The sequence below is a fragment of the Prenolepis imparis genome, unplaced genomic scaffold, assembly GCF_030444845.1.
Source record: "Prenolepis imparis isolate NDT839.2.m4 unplaced genomic scaffold, iyPreImpa1.0 SCAF_7, whole genome shotgun sequence".
NCBI lineage: Eukaryota > Metazoa > Arthropoda > Insecta > Hymenoptera > Formicidae > Prenolepis > Prenolepis imparis.
The window spans coordinates 2839786-2862733 of NW_028141165.1; the positions used below are offsets into that span (position 1 = coordinate 2839786).

A 22948-nucleotide genomic window follows, 5' to 3' on the forward strand; every position below is an offset into this window, starting at 1 on the left:
TATCTATCATTTAAATTTTTTTTTAAACAATAATGACATAATTATTGGGAGACGATGACGACAATGATAATAGACTTGTTGAATACGATTTTCGACCATTTTTCGAATGATTGATTTTTTAAGATCATCCTAAATAGATGCTACATGTAACTTTACATGTAATATTGGCAAGCCACCCCTTCGTGTCCAATCAATAAGTTTTTCGCGAGAGATTTACCGAAAAAAAGTATCAGTGCTCTGCTTTCTCGTGTCTTACACACACGTCACTTTCCTTTTTTTACTTAATGATTACGCGATACTCGCGTTTCACCGAATCGCACAACAATGCGAAATTTGCCCAATCAAAGTGCCGGCAAAAATATTCGATCTACCGCCGCGTTGCGGTGAGATTTGCGTCAGGATGACTATATCGCGCAATAAATAGACACACTGTCACTTTCGTAACGTCGAATATTCCACGCTCGTCGAGCGAATGACTCGAGGGGTGGCCGCAACAAATCACTCGATCGATCCGATCGAGCGCGGCGACGCAGATTGATAAGCTGCGTGATAGCGAAGTAACGGCGGGTGTTAATGAGCGAAACGGCGAGGAAAGGCGCGGCCTCTCGTACGATGACAGTAACGCGGTCTCACCTTGCTTGTTCGCATTTACCGGTGCACTTTGTAACGCGAGTTTTTGTGTCGAGCCGATGTCAAAGGTGTTTATGCGACACACCTCTTGCAGATACGTCGTGCTCCGATCTATTCAACGCACATTCGATATGGAACATACGCCTTTACAGAAGATATTATAATTATCTCTCTCTGGATACGCCTCTGAAATATATTAAAATATTATAAACTAAAATTATATAAAATGTTTCAATTTAAAAGATTTTAATTAATAAAAAAATATGAAGAATTATCTTTGGAATGTTTAGATGATGAAGACGTTTTTATTACAGAGATCGGTATACGCCATAAATGTATTGCAGCAATGCGTTTTGTGTCGGGAATTGTGCATTCTCAATGCACTTCGTCCTTCGACTTTGAGTCCTTCGAATCGTTTGTTCAGGACTGTTAAGTCGTTTAGCGCTGCAACATGTCTCTTTGTTGTATCTCACAATCAATATCGAGATCCCATTCTATCAGTGGACACGATTTAATCGGGATTATTCGAGGTGAAGTGAAAAATAGACGTTCCTTCGATAAGGACATTGAATTAATATATGCGTTATTAATTTCCTACTGCAGAATCTTGATCTACGCGAAAGAAAGAAGAAATATCGTAAAAGGAAACTCGTGTAATCGAGATATCTTTCGATCTTAATTCCATGAATGAAAATTCCCAACCTGTATCGAGAGATCGATGACAATTTAAGTTTTATCAATCAAGATGCAATTGAGTGCACCATTGGCTGCTGCAATACGTTTCCGATCACGAGTGCAGGAACAGCGTTCAAATGTCAAGGTCATTAATGGCAAAAGAGAAAAAAAAAGAGGAGAGATGAAGGAGACAGCATTCCCTTTTCCGATCCGCGAGCAAACTTCCCGGGTTAGTCGATCACCTCTCTGGCTCCCTCCAGATCGCCGGTGATCGGTCCACATGGGAGGGGACGGACGAACGCGACTATAAATGGTACCGACCGGCCGTTCTCCAGAAACATAAAACGCCGAACCGACGTCCGGTCCGGGTCCCTCCAGTCCTGGGAGCGAATACTGACAGAACAGCAGCGCTCTTTTTTTATCAGGAAGAAGGTGTGGAAACCCAACGAAGGATACACGCCCCCGGATCATCATGAGAGGCCTGGTGAGTGATCTCGGGATAAAGGAAAGTGAAAGGTTGATCGAAAGTAATTGAGAAATGTCGATCGCGCAACTCGATGATTCGATGAGCAACGATGGGTCAAACTATCGATTGTTTAAAATGAATCTAGAAATTTTTTAATGAAAAAAAATGTTGAAAAGAGATAATTGTACATAAAAAAAATTAATACAATTTTTCATACGAAGCGACAATTTTCCTCAATCATCTCTCTCTTCTAGATTTTCCTGCTCGTCACAGTAGCGACCTGTAGAGCCACTTACGTCGGTTCATCCCCGTATGGGGGTCCCTTGGTCCATCACCAGCCCCAGCAGATCGCCCCGAGCTACGCGCCGCCAGCTCCGGTCGGCGAGGACGGAAACGTCATCGATACACCGGAAGTGGCGCATGCGAAGGCCGCGCACTTTGCCGAATTCGCGAGAGCCGCCGCCCGCGCGGGCCAGGACGAGAAGGATCATCAACAGCTGTCCGGTTACAATCCGCATGTCTCGTCACCAACTTACAGCTACCCCACAGCCGTTCAACCTACCGCGGTGCCCTACCTAAGACAGGCCGGCGACTATCAGCGACCTACTCCGATCTATCAGACGGCGAACCACGTGCCGGCGCCGCCCGTCTACGGTTATCAGCAACTCCAGCAATACGACACCCAGGTGAACTTCGCGAACCAGAAGGGTTACGCGTTACCTGCCAAGGCCATCACCTTCGTGCCGGCGCCATTGGCCGAGGACGGGACGGTCGTAGACACGCCGGAAGTGGCGGCCCTGAAGGCAGCCAGACTGTCCGAGCTCGCCGAGGCCGAGGCTCGGGCCTACAAGCACGCCAGCGCACATCCGGAAGAGAACCAGGGTCAAGGTGAGCCGAGGAAGGACCGATGACTCGCGTCGCGTGGGCTGCGTAAAACCTGACGTAGGGCGTGGATAAAATTCTCGCAGGGGCTTAACACGATCTCCAAGTTCAAATAGAATCTCGCGACTAAGGATTATTAAAGATCAAAGAATTTTAAACACTGCCTTAACGTAGAAATATAATAAATCAGAAATAATGTAACAGAGAGATCCTTCTAATGACAATGTTAAAGGCTAATTCTATTCTACGAAAGTTTAATTAATTCTGTTGATTATATATTCGCGCGTTCTAGCTTGTTTCTTGAAATCGTCAAGTGTCTTCTATTCTACGACGTTTTATTACGTGTGATTTCAGCTTATTCCGGATCTCCAGCCGGTCCCGTCAACTATAATCCTAATCTAGGACATTACAGTGCTTCCCGAGAATTTCCAGGATCCTCGTATCCTGGAACTCAGCCTTACATCACGCAACAAGCGTACAATCCGTCATCGGGTTACCAGCCTCATCATTATCAATCTCAGCATCAAATAGGAAACTACTGATCCTGACTAATCGATCGATTGATACGCTCCGGAGTCTGTACATACTCTAGATTAATAAATTGTTTTCTTCTTTCCTACGAATTTTTATTTTAAATTCACATTTATATTCACGTTTTTTTCTCGATATGTTCATCACAAAACATTTACTGTATTGTGCCTTTTTTTTAAACACCCAAAAAATAATTGTGATATATAAAGACTGCTGAAAAAAGATTTGATGGAAGGATGAATCTGAACTTTTGTCCTCTTGTCCCCCCTTATCTTTCTCTTTGATATAAAATTATTTTTTGAAGAGATTTGAAACAGATATCTAGTTAAATTATATTAACGTTTAAATCTGTTTTTTTTTTATATAAATTAATTAACGAACGATATAAATTATTATTATTATCACAAATTAACAAAAACATGTTACAAAGAACATTTTATATAATTTATACATATATCAATCACACAATAATACAGTCACTAATGTTTCTAATTCAAATAGTCGATTAAGTTGAAAATGAAGATTTATTCAGGCATTAATCGATTTTTCAGTTTATTGCGTCTAACATAATTTAAGTGTGAGGCTAAAATGCTTTTTCTTTTACCACATCCAATACGTAAGAATATAGCTCTATAGAGCTGTAAAAGTGCATCGAGTGCATGCAAATGTTTAATTAACTAATTTCTAAAAATTTAAAGCATATTTTATTCGTTTCTTATGCAATTAATTGTGACATTGACAGATTAATATTGAGAGATTAAGATGTAAATAAAAATTAAATCAAGAGATTTAAATTAAAATTTGTTCTTCTCATCGTCACACGTGGAAAGAAGGAATTCTTTCACGGGATCTCTCGCGAAAGAAATCGCGATGGCTCTCGTGATGCAATTCTTATGTCTTAATCTAGGTAGAAATCGGGAAGAGCAAGGAGGGAGCGATCGGATCGTCGTGGGATACTGATTAGGAAAGCTTTTACGTTTTGCACCACTGCGGGACAATATCGTAATAATTGTCCCGTACGACTGCGTGCATGCAATTTTACGCAAGCAAAAAGTCGGTCGTCGAGAAAGACAGAAATGCAATATTGAAATTAGCGTTAGACGACTACATCGTACGAAATTTAAGCACTTTATATATAGATACCGATTGATTCGATGTGACACGACGAAATATTCTTCTATAATAAACATATTCTTTATATTGAAAGATCTGCAACGATAAATATAATACCTAAATTTACGAAAGAATTTATGAAAGAATATTGCATTTTTTTGGTCCGTATTTTCCAGGAAGAGCACGTAATATTTACAACACTGCGATTTAAATCTGGGAACCGAGAAATATCATGTAAATCCTTATAGAAACATCGTCATCTAACGTTACAGTTGTGGATGTTGCCAAATAGGTCACCGGTGTACGAAAGACGTGAGAAGAAACGAATGAGAGAACGGAATAATAGCTTCGTTCCCCCTCGAGAATGGACTCGAGCATCGTGATTCGGCATACCTCGCCGTGAAAAGGTCAGGAATCGTAACTCGTCTATGATGCGGAATATCCATGAATGCGAGAGAGACTAAACTCTCGCGAAGGAGCGGATTGACGCGAGTTCTTGGAGAATCGGAGATTTAAAACGGAATTACTTTTGCGAAATACGTATAAGCTGATCATCCGATATATCTTACGCGAAAATGAAATCTCTCATCGAAATTTCCTGGTGAAAAAAAATCCATTTTATTCGCGAATGCAACCACCCACACTTCGGCGAACGCGATTATTATAAGGTGGCCTCGATATAAAGATTCGAATTTAACGATATAATTTTATCTACTTGAGAGAAACTAAAAATTTCGCCGAGCTAGAATTCTGCGCAGAATATCATAGCCGTGGTTCAACTCGTTACGTGTTACGGGGGGATTATGTATTACGAGACCCCCGTTTAGCGCGAGCATTTGCGCAATAATCGGTCAGCGCAAACAATCGACCGAGCTCTTCTAGCTCGTGTTACGAGCGCAAATCGGCGTCGCATTATAACGAGGGCAAGATCACATAATCGTCTATCGTCTTCCTCGTACTGATTGTGAGACCCGCCTCGTCGACCCTCAAATGACACTAATCTAATTTGACGTTTTCTAACGTCATTTTATCGTCAGGAGAAAAATTTGAGAGATATATTTATATTTTAAACATTTCTAAACAGAATTGTATATAATCTTCGGGCCTTGTGGAAGTTTAAATTTTACTTGTTTTGTCGAGATTCACTCCTCGATGGGATAGCAATTTCCGAAGGCACGAAGATGGATAGTAAGAAGTAAGAAGGCTACCTTGAAGGGATCGTCGGGTAATCTATGATCCTGGCTGGTCGTCCGTGAATCGGGCGTGTTGTGCAACCGCAGAAAAGTTCGGTCCAATGCACGTCGCATTGGTGCGTTGCGGTGAGGAAGGTGGTTGTGTAAAAAACACCAAACGAATCAACGCGACACCAATGCATCTCAATTGAATGCGCAACTAAACAAAAAAAAGCAAATTATTAGATATAATAAATATTTGTATATGTGTGTGTGTGTGTGCATATGTTCAGCAATAAAAAAAATATATATTTTACTATTTTAAAGAAACGTACATACTTAAAAAAAAACAAATTTAATTAAACACTAAAAATCGAAACATTAATGTACGTTTAATGCATGAAATGCACTTATTATACATGAATTATTTCCGATTCGTCACAATGCTTTTACAGCATTATCACGAATCGTTCGGGTACTTAGCTTCTCTTCAGGGTATACCTTCCAGATACTAAGCCTCTCACCAACGTCAAGATGTATCCGTTGGGAGGTTTTATTTATATAATTTCTAATACATATAATATATATAAAGCACAATATACTTTTCAGCGATGATGCAGTTATAAATACGAGATCAGGGCCTTGCATTTGTCTGCACACGCAGCTGTCATGGCCAGCCCTTGCGAAGGCTCAAACCGAACTATCATCCATAACAGAATCAGATACGACGACGGAAATCCTACTGAAAACAATGACGACACTTATAATGCAAATCGATAATCAAAGGTCGATGGCACTGCTTGGACAGGATGAACGCATCGTTGATACGCTAGAGTTAAGAGATTTTAAATGAGCTAGTGTATTAAATCACAATCTCAAATCAAAAAATTTCAATCATAAAAAATCAAAACTATAATGTTTTGACATTTCCAAATCTGTCGAAGGATCTAGAAACAAAAAAATATTAGAATTAAAAGCTTTTTATCATTTTTTGAATCTGAGTTTTCAACAAAAAATAAAAGACACAGAAAATGTTATACGAATCGTGTAGAGCGGAACCAAAACGGGACCCACGCAAAGATATAATAGCAGCCTCTGACTATTACATTGCATAGGTATTTAGGTATATACTGAATTAATCAACTTCCAAGAGATTGCCGTAGGCAAGGCCAAGCATCTCACGAATTTGACGTCTATCAGCTCTATTTGTCACCTACAATCATTTATGGGGGACCATCGACATTAGGGTCGATAACACAATCCACATGAGAACCTACGCGCGATTACGCTATTAATTAAATCTATCATTAAATTTATTAATCAATACTCTCTGTATAATTAATTATTATAATGTGATGATTAATCTGTTATTAATTCAAAAGATATGTAGATGTAGAGTGTTTGAGATAATTGGAAAGAGAAGTAAAGCGAAATTCTAATTAATTCTGATCAGCGACAAGAAAGTAAAAGAAACCGCCTAATGAAAAATAAATAATAGTATTATAGAATTTTTGAATGATTGATTAAAATATTAAGACGACGAGAGGAGAAACCGGTTTCGTCTACGACTGACAGTTCGAGATAATGCGAGACGGTTGTTCTCTGCGCGGTTGTTATCCTAGCTGGTACCACTAGCAAGGACGCGATTAATCGTGCCTGACGAAGTATGCAATGACGGACTTCAGCAGATAACGATCTCCCATGTCGCATGCCTCGCGGAAGTAAATTTAAATAACGGTATACATACACGACAATATTAAATTAAGTGACCGTAAACGAGAATAACAAAGCTTAGAATGAGGATCTGGGATTAACACATTTGCAACACGAACATTTTTTTTTTATATAAATGTATGCAACAGAGTTTCTGAATATTTTATTTTTTCGAACTTTTATAAAAATTTATATAAAATTGAAAAATTAAATAATATCACTCTTTCATTAAAATCATAAACGGATCAAAGGACAAAAGTAGGAAGTAGTCATTTCTACGCCGCTCAATCTCTCATATACATGAACATACATATATTTCGTTCCATCGTAAATACGTACCGGATACAAGTACTCGCGCGTGACAAATAGGAAGTGCATGAAAAGCGACGCTGAAAATGTAGGCGGGGAGGTGATGCATCAGGGCCGCTCGGGAGGTAGTCAATAATATCTTAGTCTTTTTTTTCAATTTTCTGAGGTAGCTGGAGAGGAGACCGAGAGGACCTCGAGTGGTCCAGCGCGACCGATCGACCGACCGATCGATCGATCTCGCTGTCCACGTCGACGTCCGTTGAAAGAGCGGGAATACGTGTCTCGGGTCGTGTCTTGGATCCGATTTCTGCTTGCGAATTAATAATAGTTGCCAGCCAGACCATTCCAAGCGGGATTATAGCCGCCGTTGTTCCAGGACGGATCGTAGGCGCCGGCGGCGACTGGATCAGCTGGACCAGCCGGCACGCGTCGCGTTTCCGCATTGTAAAGAGAGAAATGTACGGCCTTGGCTTGCTGGACCTCGGGTGTGTCGATTACGCGACCGTCCGGGCCCAACGGGGCCGGTGGTCCGCTGCAACGACGAAGAGTATTATAAAAAAAACGAAATTCAGGCAATTTGGAAACAAATGGACTTAGCTGCATCAGTTCTCCTATTAGATGAAGAAAGTAATGATACGGAGGATAAAATGTTGAATACTAATTTATCGAGTTACAAGCTCGAAGATAAAGGTCTACATTTAAATAGAAATCTAAAAAAAATTCAACTCGAAGCGAGACTGAAATGTCTGTCGGAAACGAACCTGTAATGCGGAATGTAATTTCCGGAAGCGTAGGGCACATTAGATCCGGGGTAGGCACCAATCGGTCCCGGTCCCTTTGGCGCACGTGCGTTAGCTTCCGCTAGGGCGCTCAAATGAGCAGCTTTCAGTTGCGCGACTTCCGGTGTGTCCACCACGCGACCATCTGGACCCAGTGGAGCTGGAGATGCGTGAGGCCCATACCACTGTGGAGCCGCCAGAATAACGCTCGACGTTGCAAAGAAGAGAATCTATAATGTAATTATTAGTTTATACTTTCAATTCTCATTATTTTCTACCAACCATTCTTAATTATATATAATAATTTTCCAATATATGAATTAAAAATAATATTAATATTGATAATATTAATATTATTATTAATATATTAAATATTATTAATATTAATATAAATATTAATATTGATAATTATTAATATTAATTAATATCAATTAGTAATAAACTTATACATTATTAATAATATTAGAAAAAACAAACAATTGGTGAACATATTCCTTAAACAATGTATATCAATATTGATGGGATTGATTATAATTTTGGGATTAAAAAATGCCTCGAATGTTACAGGATCTCTTTCGAGCTTTCGAAGGTACTCACGAGATATCCGATCATCTTGCTGCGTATAGCACCGAAAAGATAATTGCTAATAGATCCTCGACACTACTCGACCGTCGACACGTGCGTTTAGATCCGCTTTACTGCCATCAACGTGCACGATGCAATTTATAGGGGGTACGATCGGGATACGCTGCGCCCCCCCTGATCTCGTCTGATGCGGGGTACAACCACACCCAGAGAGAAATGTTCTCCTTAACAATAAGTATGACACGTGCCCTGCCCTGTAACATTTACACGCGTTGTTAACAATGACGCTCAACGTATGTATATGTTTGCCCCGCAATCTCGTGTCGCGAATAAAAGTGCGAGCTATGCCAGCTCTATGCATGCCGCACTTTATCCGCGGATGCGGGTCAATGATTGCTGCTGGCTCTCTTGCCAAGTGATTTCGGGGCCAAGGGGTGACGAGGCTTAATAAGGATCTTTTCAGCGTGATGCAAGAGTGCATTGTTTCTTCACATATGCCAGAGATGGAAATTTACTGCACCGAAAAATTGGATGCATCTCACAGAGAAACATTATATGTGTGTGTGAACTTTTATATAAAAAAGTTTTATATATAATTATAAATAATGTATATCACATAATAATATATAACAATGATATAAATATTCTCTTATCATTATATATATATACATGTATTGTTATATACAATTTTATTCTTATTCTATAAAAAATTTGATATCCTTTCTTTCTCAATTTTTCATCTCTGAGAATTAAAAAGTACGACGCGGATATAGTTTTCATTATCATAAATATTTAATAAAATTAACATAATAAATCTCTCAGTAAATGTTGTTGATTAATGTAATCAAATATTATTCAAAAAAAGTAATAAATTATCTATTTTGACATTAAGTAAAGAGAAATTTTGATTTATTTAACATAAAATAGTATCTCTTACGCACTTTCTACGCAATTTACGATTATGATATCACTATTAAGGTTATCGCGAGTTACATTTACTGTATAACGCAATTTATGGAATTATTTATCCACACGTGTCGAATCAATCACAATAGTGTGTCACGGGGTGGCAATATAACAATAGTTGTTGAGATACCAGAACGGACGCGGTGTTGCAATTGACCACCTCGTTCATCGATCGAACCCTATTCGTATATACGGCTGATCTGAAAGGAATTGCGCATTTGTCACCAACGCAATATCCCCGACGAGGTGCGAGTGGGTTTAGGCGTTTAATTGTGCCTGACGAAGTGACTGGTCACGTGTCGATTGCGATCGACAGCTGAACGCGTATCTCTATCGTCGATTGTGATATTTTGGCACATCGCCAGCATCCTTTCGTAAAACTGCCAGAAAAACTCTTTACATTATCTGCGAAATAAATTTTGCTCGCTGTCCCTGTATAAATTATTCAAAAAACAAAAACGACAGAGAGAAGGGATAAAATTAATCTTTTTTTTCCTAACATGCTCCGCTACGTTAATATAAGGTCACCTGTCCATCCTTGCGATTTAATTATATAATATGTAAAGGAGAAACTCTCTTGCGTTATCGTTTCATCTCATAATATTATATTTTATTTGCAATTATAATATTATTACATTTATGGTACGTATATGCACACGTGACGTTTTTACACTACTACTCTTCTTTATACTACGAATGCAAATAAGCTCTACTCTCTTAAATTAAATCAGTGAAAATGTCACTGATCCAAAACTTTCATCGAAGATCAGCGAGTATTTCACTGAACGTGACAGTATAAAATTTCACTGAAAAAAAATCAACTGCTATCGCTGATTTTACTCAATGAGATTTCACTATTTCGCCATACTATAACTACTGAAACCACTGTTTATCAGTGATAATACACCGATTCCATTTAAGAGAGTACATCTCTATTCCGTATGTTCAACGGAGAATTAATTCACCAGGTAACGTGTGCGTAAGGATAAGGATTGCGATATGACAGATGAGCGGTCTTGGATAACTCCGCGGCATGGGCGGCCAAATGCGCGGCCTTCGCATGGGCGACTTCCGGTGTATCTACGACTCGCCCGTCATGAGCAAGCGGGGCCGGTGGCCCGTGATACCCGGCACCGTGATGATATCCGCCGTGATATTCGCCGTGATTGTAACTTCCGTCCGCGGGATATCCGCCGTGATGATGCACCGTTCGGGCGGCTTCAGCGGCGAACGCCGCCAAATGCGCTTTCTTGGCATGTGCCACTTCCGGTGTGTCAACCAGTCGGCCATCGTGGGCCAGCGGGGCCAACGGGCCGTGATAGTGTCCGGCTTGCACCCCGTATGCCTGATGATAAGGTGCATAATGGTCGGGCAACGCCAGCGCCGACAACGAAAGGCACGATAAGATGATGATCTGCGAAAGGACGGACAGAGATTACAGAGAGACTTAATTACACGGGTCCGCTGATGTCAATGGGAGAGTATAGAGAGATGAGGGTACATGGTACCCTCTATATATTAATAGATAGACAAGGCAAAAATGATAGAAATTATGGACAAAGGAACGAAATCGTTGCACCCTTCAAACAGGGGAAAATAGAAATTTTTACACAGTGTAATTTCTAATATTCAATTAGTGCAAGAAGATTCTGTTGAAGCTTCAATTAGATATGCAAATTGTATTTTCAAATAAAATTTTTAAATTCTAGATTTTATGGTGTTTGAAAAAGAACCCTCTCTTTTTGCAGATTAAATAAAAAATTATTAGATTTATAAGAGATGAGAGAGAGATGACAGAGTATCTGTGTACTCACGAAGGACTTCATGCTTGTGCGAATCTATCCAAGATGAGGCGAATCTCTGTCTATTCGATCGGACCATGTAGACCTTATATAGTCGACGAACACTACAGGCTATCTCCCTATCTCTGTACGTCTGTATTAAATAGCGTAAATGAAACGCAGACTTTGCTTGATTTTCACATTATAAGAACGTGAGGGGAGGGGCTGGTTTTTCTGTTTGATTCTGAGAAGCAAGATGGAGATATATCGAAAGGGGTATCTCTTGACTGGACTAGAAAAGAAACTAAAATATTACAGCGAGAAAGAGAAAGAGAAAAAGAGAGGGAGGCTGGAATGCTAGTAAGAGCGAAATTATGATTGCGTCAACGAAAACGCGAATAACGAGCGATGTTGTACAATTGTTCGACAAAAAGTATCAGAGGCCTACAAACACTTTGGTCGATCGAATATTCGTCAATTTCGATTACTGCCGCGGAGAGACCAAAATGCTCTGAAGAAAGACTTAAGATTGAAATCAACATAAATCAAAAGAAATGTCGCGTGAGACAAATGTGAGATAATTTATTACAATATGTAATAAATAAATATTTCATATCTATCCAATAGAATTTTTTACTACTTTACTCTCTAGCATCGTTTTTATTTATTTTTTTTTAAATTTAATACCGTCGATAATGCTTTTGAGGAAAATATCTCGGTATATTTTCAGAATCAAAACATTTCAACATAAACGTTTTTCTACACAATGAAATAATGAAAAGTGTATGACGAAAGTCATAAGTGTGTTTGCACTAATGACCATAACAATGATCTGCGGCTATTACATTGAATCGAAGGCTATTGAAAATTTCGTCACGAAGACACTGCGTCTAATTGCTTAATGAGCTATTGCGCGATTTACTTCGAAAACAACACAATAAGGAGTAATTAAATATATCTAGCCTGATTCCTTCGCGTTGCAAGATGTTGTAAATGATCAACGATTAGACGGATGTGTAACCTGCGTAAATAGTTGTTATATTACGTTGAGAAATTGCTATCGCTGGGAGACAGTTTCGCGTCGCTGATGTGATGCAAAAATATCAAGAAATGTACATCTTGCAAAAACCGAACTATCTCGTGCGAATGTTGGTTGAACGGTATTTGTGTTGAAGTAGAGGGGAGTGATGCTGTTAGGTAAGATTAAATCATCGATTGTATATAAACCGAGCATTTCGCGATCGATACTTATAAAACAGTGGCATTCCATTTAAGGTTGAGCATAACTAAAAATGGGGTCTCTGGTAAGTGCGATCTTCTTATACTACAAACTATTTCTAACAAAGTTCGTAAAAATCGTCAGTTATATATTAAACCATCTTCTGTTATCCTGTTAAATAAATTTTAAAATTACAACAAAGAGTTTACGAAACACGAACTGTAAAAATAAGACTCTTCCCAAAAATCTGCAGAGATTAACTCTCTTTTAAACCTTTTTACATTCATATAGATTATCTTGATGGCCGTCGTTGCCATAACTTCGGCTACACCGACGCATTATCAATATCATGGACCACCCGCGCCTATAGGTCACGATGGCAGAGTCGTGGATACATCGGAAGTAGCCCATGCCAAAGCGGCGCATCTCACCGCCGTGGCGGAAGCTGCCGCGAAAGTTCCGTACAGTCTATCTTCCTACACGGAAGATCCGAATTATCATGGATATTCGAAACCGGTATCGGTCAGTCACCAGATGTATCACAACGGACACGAATATCATGGACCGCCCGCTCCATTAGATCACGAAGTAAGAGTTTTGTCATATATGTCCAATCAATGTTTTCAATATTATTTTTTATACTTTATTGTACTCTTTTAAGAAGCAACGAAAAATAATCAGAAAAATCTTGCGTTAAGTTTACATCAATTTTCACACAAAAGTCTTCGAAAATTAAATTACGCTACTAATTACGCGAGACTTTTATCTTTATTAAATGAATTTTAATTTGCGTTTTCTGGATAACGAAATTTATAGTAATTAATTTGACAAAAAAGTTGGTGGATATAACTTTATATATTGCTACCATTTTCTCTATTCTCATTCTCATATTTCCTTTCATCTTCAGGGTCGCGTGGTAGACACGCCGGAAGTGGCCCGAGCAAAAGCCGCGCACTTGGCAGCTTACAATCATATAGCTTCCTCAGCACCTGTCAGCGAGGATCATTCCCTGATTTACAATCGTCATTATTATGGCCCTTCGCATATCATCACCCCAGAAGAAGAGCACACTGGACACGCTCATCTCGCCGACTATGATAATTATCACGGTTACGATGACGATGCTTACTGATTTTGTTAATTAATTTGTTAAGGAAACACGGCGTTGTAACACTAATTATTTTGTATATTTAATAGACGCTGTATGTACATATGGACGCGCTTCGATAAAATTTAATATAATTGTAAAACTGGTATATTTTATGGAGAACGTGTTTCTCAATTTTATGTACTTTGTAATGTAGTGTAATCTTTCTTTGAGTTTCGCGATGCATCATAAATTATTTCTTATTCCGTTTCGATCGTAACTTTCAAACTGAACCACAAGACTCATGATTATTGTTATCTAAAATGTGTTTTAGATCATAAGAAATATAAAGCATCTTTTTCTTGTTATCTGATTTCTCTTATTTCATATTACGATATTACTGATATCCTAGATTAAAAATTTCTTTGAAAACCTACCTACATTCTATATATTCTATTTAAATATTTTCACACTATAAAATCATAGTCTTTTTTACGGATAAAAATAATTTACATTTACATATATTCATATATCTTCTAAATGAAAGAAGATCAGACTGAATTATATAAAATACATCGCATATTTTAACATTGATGCGCACACTGTTTTATATACACGTGACACAATTAAATCTTAATTGATATCACGGTAATATTATTTACTTGTGTATGTAAATGTAAATTATTTTTATCTGTAAAAAAGACTATGATTTTAGTGTGAAAATATTTAAATGGAATATATAGAATGTAGGTAGGTTTTTAAAAATGATAGAATTCACTTGTCGTGTAATCACAAGGTGTGATTTAAGAGATCTGTCACCTCGATACGCTATAAATAATCATGCGATTGTCGAGAATCAATGCAACTGGTGTAGCTATCAATATACGATTGCGACCTCGCATAACACATCATCATCGTCCTTTTGCGAATAAATCCGAGGAATGATTGATTCGATCACTTATAACTACATCCCGAATATGTCGCAGCCGAATTCAAGACTCGCAACATTTCATGTTTCTTTCAAGCAAATGATTCCGAAATTGAGCTCAATATTTTAAAACGTTGCTTATAGTTGTAAGTTTTTTTTCAATCCACAAAAAAACGCAATGTCAAATATTTTGACAAATTTGCATCGCGATCAATTTTACACATTAAATCCTTGATTTATGTTATTTTAATTAATCTCTACTTATGTTTAATCAAACATGATATCAAAGATTCTTTCTTTTTACTTGTTCGTTAATTTTGAGGGAATTTCCTTACAAGCAGTTCTCCGTGTAGGTAAATCTCAGCATCTTATCTAACTTGTACTAGTAATTATCTTAACACGCGAAGAATCCGCCGTTCGCCTAACGACATATAATCATTCGATCTTCCTAATCGGCATTTACCGATTGCCGCGAGATTGATGCTTTTCGGCCCACGCGTTACGTATGCTCGAAGGAATATGCCAAGTTGGCCAGCTAATTGTAAATGTCGCTTAATGGGCATTTATAAGGTACCCGCCTCGATTGCGACTCGTGCACTTATACTACTAATAGACAATAAGGTCATCGGGCGTGCCGAGATTATCTCGAATTCCAAGGAAAAGGGCTTTTGTTCCTCTAATAAGTTGTTGCGCGAGCTATGCGTTATTAAAACGCCCACCCAAGTATAGGAAGAATTCCGCATCTAAATTTGAGACAATAAAGTAGATGAGTAAAAATTTTTCGTATTTTTTTTTTCACATAGAGATTATTAAAACATTTCAAATAGTGATGTCACACATGACTTTACAAAATTAATTAATTAATTAACATACTACTTGCAAAAGTGTTACAATTTATCATGTTTATTTATAATGAATTGTTGTTAATGAATAATATAATAAAAACTAAAATGAATTAATATTAACAAAAGACATGATTCTATAAGCTTTCATCTCTTCAAAAAAGCTCTTTTAGATAAAGTTTTCAAAAAATAATTAATTAATTAATTAATATATATTAATATATTATTAATTTATACATATATTAATTTATATATTAATATATATTCATTATTTTTTGAAAATTTTATCTAAAAGAGAGCTTTTTTGAAGAGACTAAAGCTTATAGAGTTATGTCTTTTGTTAATATTAATTCTCTCATTTTAGTTTTCATTATATTATTATTTCTTAAAAATAAACATGATAAATTGTAACACTTTTGCAAGTAGTACGTTATATCAGTATAAGTTCTGCGCCAACGTAATATCGTTGAACAATATGCTCTAGTTGGAGTGCATTTGCATTTAATACAGCGTTATGATTCGTTATGATTTGTTTAATTAATTAATTAATTTGTATATATTTTTTAATTATTAAAAAGATTCAATTTTTTAATAAAGTAATACTTTTCTAATCTCTTTCAATTTTTTTATATATATTTACGTTGTCGAGCGATTCGAACGATATGCGTGAAATTCGCACAAAGAGAGTTTCGTCAGGAAGTAAGACCTTGGAGGTGAGATCCGTGAGGAATTTCCGACAGCGAGTAAAAAGACGCGATCATGCACCTGATACATATGTCGGCTACCTCAAAGAGCAATCCGTTCCGATCATCCAGGAAAAATCTTTCGATCTCGAGGACGCGCGGTCGACCTTCATTCTGACCGGATAGGCGCTCTCTTTTTCTACGTCGCACTTCATATATTTTAATCATGCCTCGTCTCCCTTTCCCTTCCACCTTTCGGCAGCTTCGCTTTAATATCGGCAAGGACGGCCATTGATTCGGTTTCTCGGTATATCGATAATTTATGGTAACAAGAATGGAGAAACCCCCCTCAAATACGCGATGTGCAACCTTGTCACTTTTTTTAAAAAAAATATTTAAATTTTATTCTTTGCATGTTAAGATAGGAATTTAAAAAATTACTTGATACTATTAATATATGATATGTAATTATATTATAAAGAGCATAAATAAATATGCGTTAAAGTTCCAGCAAAAAATTTAACAGTATCTAGATGAATTTTTGCATCCCATCAATTTTATTTTCCTATTTGGAATAGAGATCTTTTTTTATATGTGTTCCATTCGGACAGAGTGACAGGATAATATTAATTAAATAAAATTAAAACAACGCGCGCAATTCAAGACGGGAAATATATGTTTATGCCATTTAATTATTACACACTAAATTATTGTCACTTACACGAAGATAACGTGCTCATCAGTAAAATTCATTAGCACCCCGTATAAATATTGTACACGTGAAAGAATCTACTCTTATATTTGTTATATTTATAGATTCCTCGCGAGAACAGCCATTAACTGTCATTTTCGCGCTAATAAAGGATTTACGTACCTTTCACACGCGATCCCACCAGCAAAAACTGATCCTTCGTTCCGCGCTAGACTTCCTGATAAGGTACGTCGGACTCTTGACGTCAGTGATCGCTCTTGCCGATGATGATGAACGTGAGAGACTCTCTCGGCCAAAGAAGCAGCCGGCGGTGCGGAACTGACCTTGGTGATGCGTTCGCAAATGCGAGGAGAACATCCCTCTCCTTTCTCCCTGGCAGATTCAGGCGAGTACGGTATGGCAGGGTCTCATTAACGTAATGTCAATGTCAGCACTTTGAGATGTAATGATTTGCTGCAGGGCGTGGTCCCCACCTACGGGTCGACGACTCCCTACCAGGATTCACATATATAAAAGGAGATCCGAGTCTCGACACGATGCGACATAGCAATCGCATACCTTAGGGCGAGTACTGGTAATCCAGCAGCGCACTTATAAGGCATGAAGACTCTCGTAAGTATCTGTTGGCGACAGATATCGACAAAGAGAGCCCTTTCAAATTAGCATCTTACAAATAAAAACTTAATTCGATTTAAAATTTAATCACAATAATAATAATATTTATCAGCTAGCCTAATTAATCAGTATTCTTCATCATCGATTTTTTTCACACAATTAGATTTTTCAAATTCAGTAGATTAAAAAAAAAATAATTACATATAAAAATGATTTTCGTTCCGCAGATTGTTCTCTCCGCGCTTTGCGCCATCACGACCGCACAGCCGGCTTATCTGGCTTATCACGCCGGCCTGCCGCTCGGACCGGACGGTAAGATCTTGGACACGCCGGAGGTTGCACAGGCAAAGGCAGCGCATCTCGCTACCCAGGCTTACGAGGCTGCCAGGAACACGCTCGGCTACAGATACGCGCCCGCCCTGGCCATTTATGCACCTGCAATTACGTACGGCGCGCCCATCGGCGCGGACGGTCGAGTGGTAGACACACCTGAGGTCGCCCAGGCCAAGGCTGCCCATCTCGCCGCTCACGCCCAAGTACGAGACGTTCGCGTTTAAAGACGATTGCACAATTCCAATTGTACTATACTGGCGAATTGCGCAGAAACTGCTTGTGTGTGTTTAGAAGCGAGCTATGAAATTGCCAGTTGAGATATTTATATCGCTAATATTCCTCTTCTCTTTCCAATTTCCTCGCGCGTCGAGAAACGATTTTGACTAACATTTTTATTTACGCAGGAGGCTGCCAAGACGGTCGGACTGATTCCATATGGAGCTCTGGCATATCACGCTGCTTCGCCTGTGCTCTACGCTTACGGTTACGCTCCACTTGGATCCGATGGCAGAGTATCAGACACCCCCGAAGTGGCGCAGGCTAAGGCCGCGCATCTTGCCGCACACGCTCAGGAGGCTGCCCGAAACGCCGCTTAACAAGTCGTATAATTATTAAACTGCGATACACCACGCGTATCAATCAAATTATCTCTTGATCTCCTAATCGGAAATACCACGTTCTCCATGAATCTGAGGAAACTTTGATAATAAACGAACCATCTTCAAGTCATATTATGCAATTTGTATTATTGTTCCTTATTCAATCATTTTAACAGAGAAAACTTTGTTTCCTATATCGCGCACGCGATTCGAGAATATAGAACATGATCAGAGTGTTTAAATAGAAAGGGGAAATATATACAAATGTAAGATTTAAACTATTACATATTAAAAAAAAGAATTAATCATACAAAAACAAATTTCTAAAAAAAAATCATCGACCTAAATATCATCAATTTGAATACTCAGCATGTCCAATTTCGAGCGCCTTCCGCGCCATGGCTAATGCACCTTCTTTGGTTTTGTGACCGCCAATAAACCGAACGGAATGTACAAACACGGCGCCTTTTATGTCGCAGGCTTTCTCAAGCTCATCGTTACGTAAACCACCCCACGCTTCCGGTAAAAACATCCTGCATATAAAACTGCCCAGCGCTACCGGCATGCACTGAACCCGATAATTGTTGTCAGCTTCGAAAACGGCGTACTTTATTGACGGCGCAATATGCATTTCCCTTTCCAATTGAAACAAATGTTCCTTCCACGGTACCATTTGCGACAACAATATTATTTCACCGCTCGGATCGACCTTTCGAAAATATTATACATTACACTTAAACATTATAATTAGAAATTTATATATATATTAAATACATATATTATATATTAAATATATATTATTTAATATATATTATAAATATGTATTGAATATATATATATATATAATATATTTTTAAAAAATTTTACTTACATTAAGTCGATCCTCCACAGCGCGTTGTACGATATTCTTCGCCGATAACCAAACGTTTTTTGTGTATTGTACGAATTCTAGAAATTCTTCCAAAACCAAAGCCATAGCTTTTTCGAATCGTTCCTCGACATTCACATCTTGGCTATTCCATTGGGGATTAAGTTTACTCACTCGCGCGCTTAAATCAGTAACTATTCGATATCTGAAACAGATAGCAGTGCAATATATCAAAAATAAAAAACAATATATATAGCACACAGCATTAGAGAAACACTTACAATGGTTCTGCGTCATACATCGGCACACCATTATCTATAGCATCAATTTCTTTGATTAGGGTATCGTAAATCTTTTTGAAGATATCATCAATGACTCTGTCCTCTGTTACCTCCGGAAGTAAATTCTTCAATATTTCATGACCGAAATGACAATAGACCAAGCCTGCACTGCTTAATTTTATTGTCCACTTGTATTCTGGTTTCTTCATAACACTACTCACGGTTTCCTTAAATTCCCTGAAACAAGAAAACAAAAGATATTAATGTGTCGGAAGTTACAGAGCAGTATTTTATTTTATATCTAATATATTATATATTATTATATCTAATGTGATATATATACCTCATATGATGGTCGTATCGGTGCTTAGAGGGATCATATTCTCCACCGACATCCACTACGATATCACAGGTTTCTAAGACACTCTGAGTTCGAGATCTAAAAATATAATGCGATACCCATGGATTCTGTAATTCAATGTAATCCTACTCATTTTGTTTCCATTGCATTTTAATTTCTTTCTCTTTTAATTCTGCCAACATTTTAGTCTTCATATTTCCAATAGAGTTATAAATAATTACCTCACAATAGAGGCATCCTTGTACTGCGGTAACAACTTTAACAGTGCACAGGCGAGCACTTCGTCGCAGTGAAACGTGCCGTCGTGTGTACCGATTTTAACAGCTGATTTTTCCGACATCGTCCTGAGCGTAGTCAAGTCGAATGTACACCGATTCCACTGGAGAAGATTGGAGAATCTACCGAAACGCGTGCTCCTTAATAGTTGACTGAAAAGTCCGATCATTATAGCAAATTACTAATTCTGATTATTACTTAATTCTGATTTTACACCTGACAATATATTTCATCGATTTATAAATTGATTCTTACCAAATACTGATGAACCAAAACGCCGCGTAAGGATAACGGTCCTTTTAAATAGAGGCTAGGTGTGCTTCAAACAGCGTCCCCAGGTCCCGAGAGGGCGCTTATCGTATGCGTGGCGCCAAATTATCGTATTTGAACTAAAATTATCGTATATTTAAAAATATTAATAAAATAATCATTTATATATTATTTCTTATATATTAGAGATAATCGCAAATAAGTTCGTTATCAATATTAGACGCTGGAAAAAAATCTTTATTCTTAAAAATTTTAATTTATTTATATTTTATTTATTCTTTAAATTCATACACATACATATATATGTGTGTGTGAATATGAAATGTTTGCTATTTCGGAAATAACTTCCGCCGCGCGAAAAAATTCAACTTTCGATTGGCCACCACGTCGCTTCTTGCCGCGCAGCAAGCTTTACCGCGTCCTGTGTACAGGAGCCATATGTCAATTTGTGTTGTCAGCTGAAAAATTCTATAATTTTCTCAAATTATCGTAAATTTACGTACGATACCAAAGTGCTATCGTACATCGTACAATGGCTAAAATTATTGTACATATATGATAATTATCGTACGGATCCTAAAGGCCCTTGCACAATGCTAGAGGCGATAGCGATTAGCGATAGGAATAGCGATAGCGATAGAATAGTACCTATTCTCTATTCCTATTGGTGAATATTTTTTATTCCACCAATAGGAACAGAGAATAGATGCTATTCTATCGCTATCGCTATTCCTATCGCTATCGCTTAGCATTGTGCAAGGGGCTTAACACTGGCTTCAAACAACTTTGAAAAACGTGATTCGCGAAATACCGGTCGGTAAATCAATCTCGTCGAAGATACCGCCATCTGTAGCCATTTCGAGAGAATTACTTAGCCAAAATCTACTTTCCGACCCTGCTCGATGAAAATAAAACGATTTTACGTAACCTCAAAAGCGCCGAATATTGATATCTCTCGTTTAATTATAACGGCGATTATATGCCGATCAAATTGGCTAAACGCTAGCTTTAAAGATGCCGAAACGTCCCTGTCCCTACGAAGCGGATTTGCTGCCCCAGATGAAGGTGCACGTGGGACAGAGACAGATGGACAACGGTATATCGAGGGACGAACGGATGAAGGATGTTTATGGTAAAAGCATGTTTGTTTTATCACACAAAGTCGAGTGTTCTCTTGTTTCAATTCTCTGCACACGCATCTTAACGTTTCTCTTCATATAAAAATATAGAAATCTTGCTATTTGTTTGACAATACCTTGTTGCATCGCTTTAATATCCTGGTCCCATTAAATTTTCCAGATAAAACTCTAACACTGCTCAAGACCGGAGCAAAGGCACTCTCCTGTAAATTGAACGCATCTGCGCAAGTGGATCCTGTAGAGTTACCTCCACTGCGACTGTCCCCTTGGAAATTAAAATCCACGTCCAATCTGAAACAGATGCTGTTGACTGACAAATTGCAACTGAAGATTAGCGATAAAGTTATCAATGTAAGTTCCGCATGACTACTGTAACTTGACTTGGTCTATATGGTGTTTCTGCAACATTTATTTTCTTCTAGGATAGTCGGATGGATCTTTGTGGTTGTTGCCGGTTGATAGATCAGTCTACAATAAGCAAATGCTATTACTGTGATCAGATACTATGTTCTTCCTGCCTGTCTATGTGTGCCAGTTGTTCAGAAATGTTCTGTCAGAATTGCTCTCTACCTGTGTAAGTTATTAAGCGTCATGCATGCTGTTGTTAGAGCTTTAAATATGCATGACTTGTAATTGATGAATTAATTTTTATTACAGATATAATTGCGAAGAGCAAATCATGTGCCTTAATTGTTATCGATAATTGTCAAAGAAAAAGAAAATATTTTTGTGAAAAAGCTTTTTTATAAATATTCTGATACTTTTATAATTTTGCTATTCTTATTATAATTTTATGTATATGTATAAATTATTTGTATAAATGTTGTTAATTTAATAACTGAGAGAATATGAAGAATCTTATAATTATTAAAAAATTTATGTGCAAACAGTATTAAAATGTTCCATGGACATTGTTTTATATTTTAATTGTTAATTTGAAATATATGTTAAGATATGTAATGTATATTATATGAAAATATTAACAAAGATGCAAAATTAAAGATAAAACATTAAACATATCTGCAAAAAAATGTATTTTTATAATTGATTAATCTTTATTTCTAATATAGACTATATATATATATATATAAACTTATTACAGAAAAAAATACTTTAAATAATATTGTCATTCT

At 37.7% G+C, this 22948-nt stretch overlaps 5 protein-coding genes across 6 annotated transcripts; 2 read left to right on the plus strand and 3 right to left on the minus strand.

Moving 5' to 3' along the window:
* Positions 1-1567: 1567 nt before the first annotated feature.
* Positions 1568-18921, plus strand: LOC145938153 (uncharacterized). The gene is made up of 10 exons (XM_083041562.1): positions 1568-1789; positions 2026-2659; positions 3008-3188; positions 7662-7935; positions 13113-13409; positions 13729-13944; positions 17195-17348; positions 17672-17685; positions 17916-18224; positions 18426-18921. The coding sequence occupies exons 1-10, from the start codon at positions 1778-1780 to the stop codon at positions 18615-18617; spliced, it is 2283 nt and encodes a 760-aa protein (XP_082897688.1). The 5' UTR covers positions 1568-1777; the 3' UTR covers positions 18618-18921.
* Positions 7367-9001, minus strand: LOC145938419 (cuticle protein 2). Its single transcript, XM_083042044.1, has 3 exons — positions 8868-9001; positions 8253-8500; positions 7367-8023 (listed from the first exon to the last, which is right to left on the minus strand). The coding sequence occupies exons 1-3, from the start codon at positions 8880-8882 to the stop codon at positions 7810-7812; spliced, it is 477 nt and encodes a 158-aa protein (XP_082898170.1). The 5' UTR covers positions 8883-9001; the 3' UTR covers positions 7367-7809.
* Positions 9792-12130, minus strand: Cpr92f (cuticular protein 92F). The gene is made up of 2 exons (XM_083042045.1): positions 11636-12130; positions 9792-11235 (listed from the first exon to the last, which is right to left on the minus strand). The coding sequence occupies exons 1-2, from the start codon at positions 11645-11647 to the stop codon at positions 10783-10785; spliced, it is 465 nt and encodes a 154-aa protein (XP_082898171.1). The 5' UTR covers positions 11648-12130; the 3' UTR covers positions 9792-10782.
* On the minus strand, positions 18826-22072 carry LOC145938414 (MYG1 exonuclease). Of its 2 annotated transcripts, XM_083042039.1 has the most exons (7): positions 21932-22072; positions 20662-20795; positions 20352-20558; positions 20113-20208; positions 19770-20006; positions 19492-19693; positions 18829-19329 (listed from the first exon to the last, which is right to left on the minus strand). In XM_083042039.1, exons 3-7 carry the CDS (start codon positions 20468-20470, stop codon positions 18973-18975), a joined length of 1011 nt encoding a protein of 336 aa, XP_082898165.1. In that variant the 5' UTR covers positions 20471-20558; positions 20662-20795; positions 21932-22072; the 3' UTR covers positions 18829-18972. The 2 variants fall into 2 exon arrangements, with proteins under 2 accessions (XP_082898164.1, XP_082898165.1); XM_083042038.1 differs by lacking the exons at positions 20662-20795; positions 21932-22072 and having other exon boundaries at positions 18826-19329; positions 20352-20575.
* LOC145938416 (uncharacterized) lies at positions 21560-22731 on the plus strand. Its single transcript, XM_083042042.1, has 4 exons — positions 21560-21808; positions 21976-22166; positions 22238-22389; positions 22473-22731. Exons 1-4 carry the CDS (start codon positions 21691-21693, stop codon positions 22516-22518), a joined length of 507 nt encoding a protein of 168 aa, XP_082898168.1. The 5' UTR covers positions 21560-21690; the 3' UTR covers positions 22519-22731.
* Positions 22732-22948: the final 217 nt, after the last annotated feature.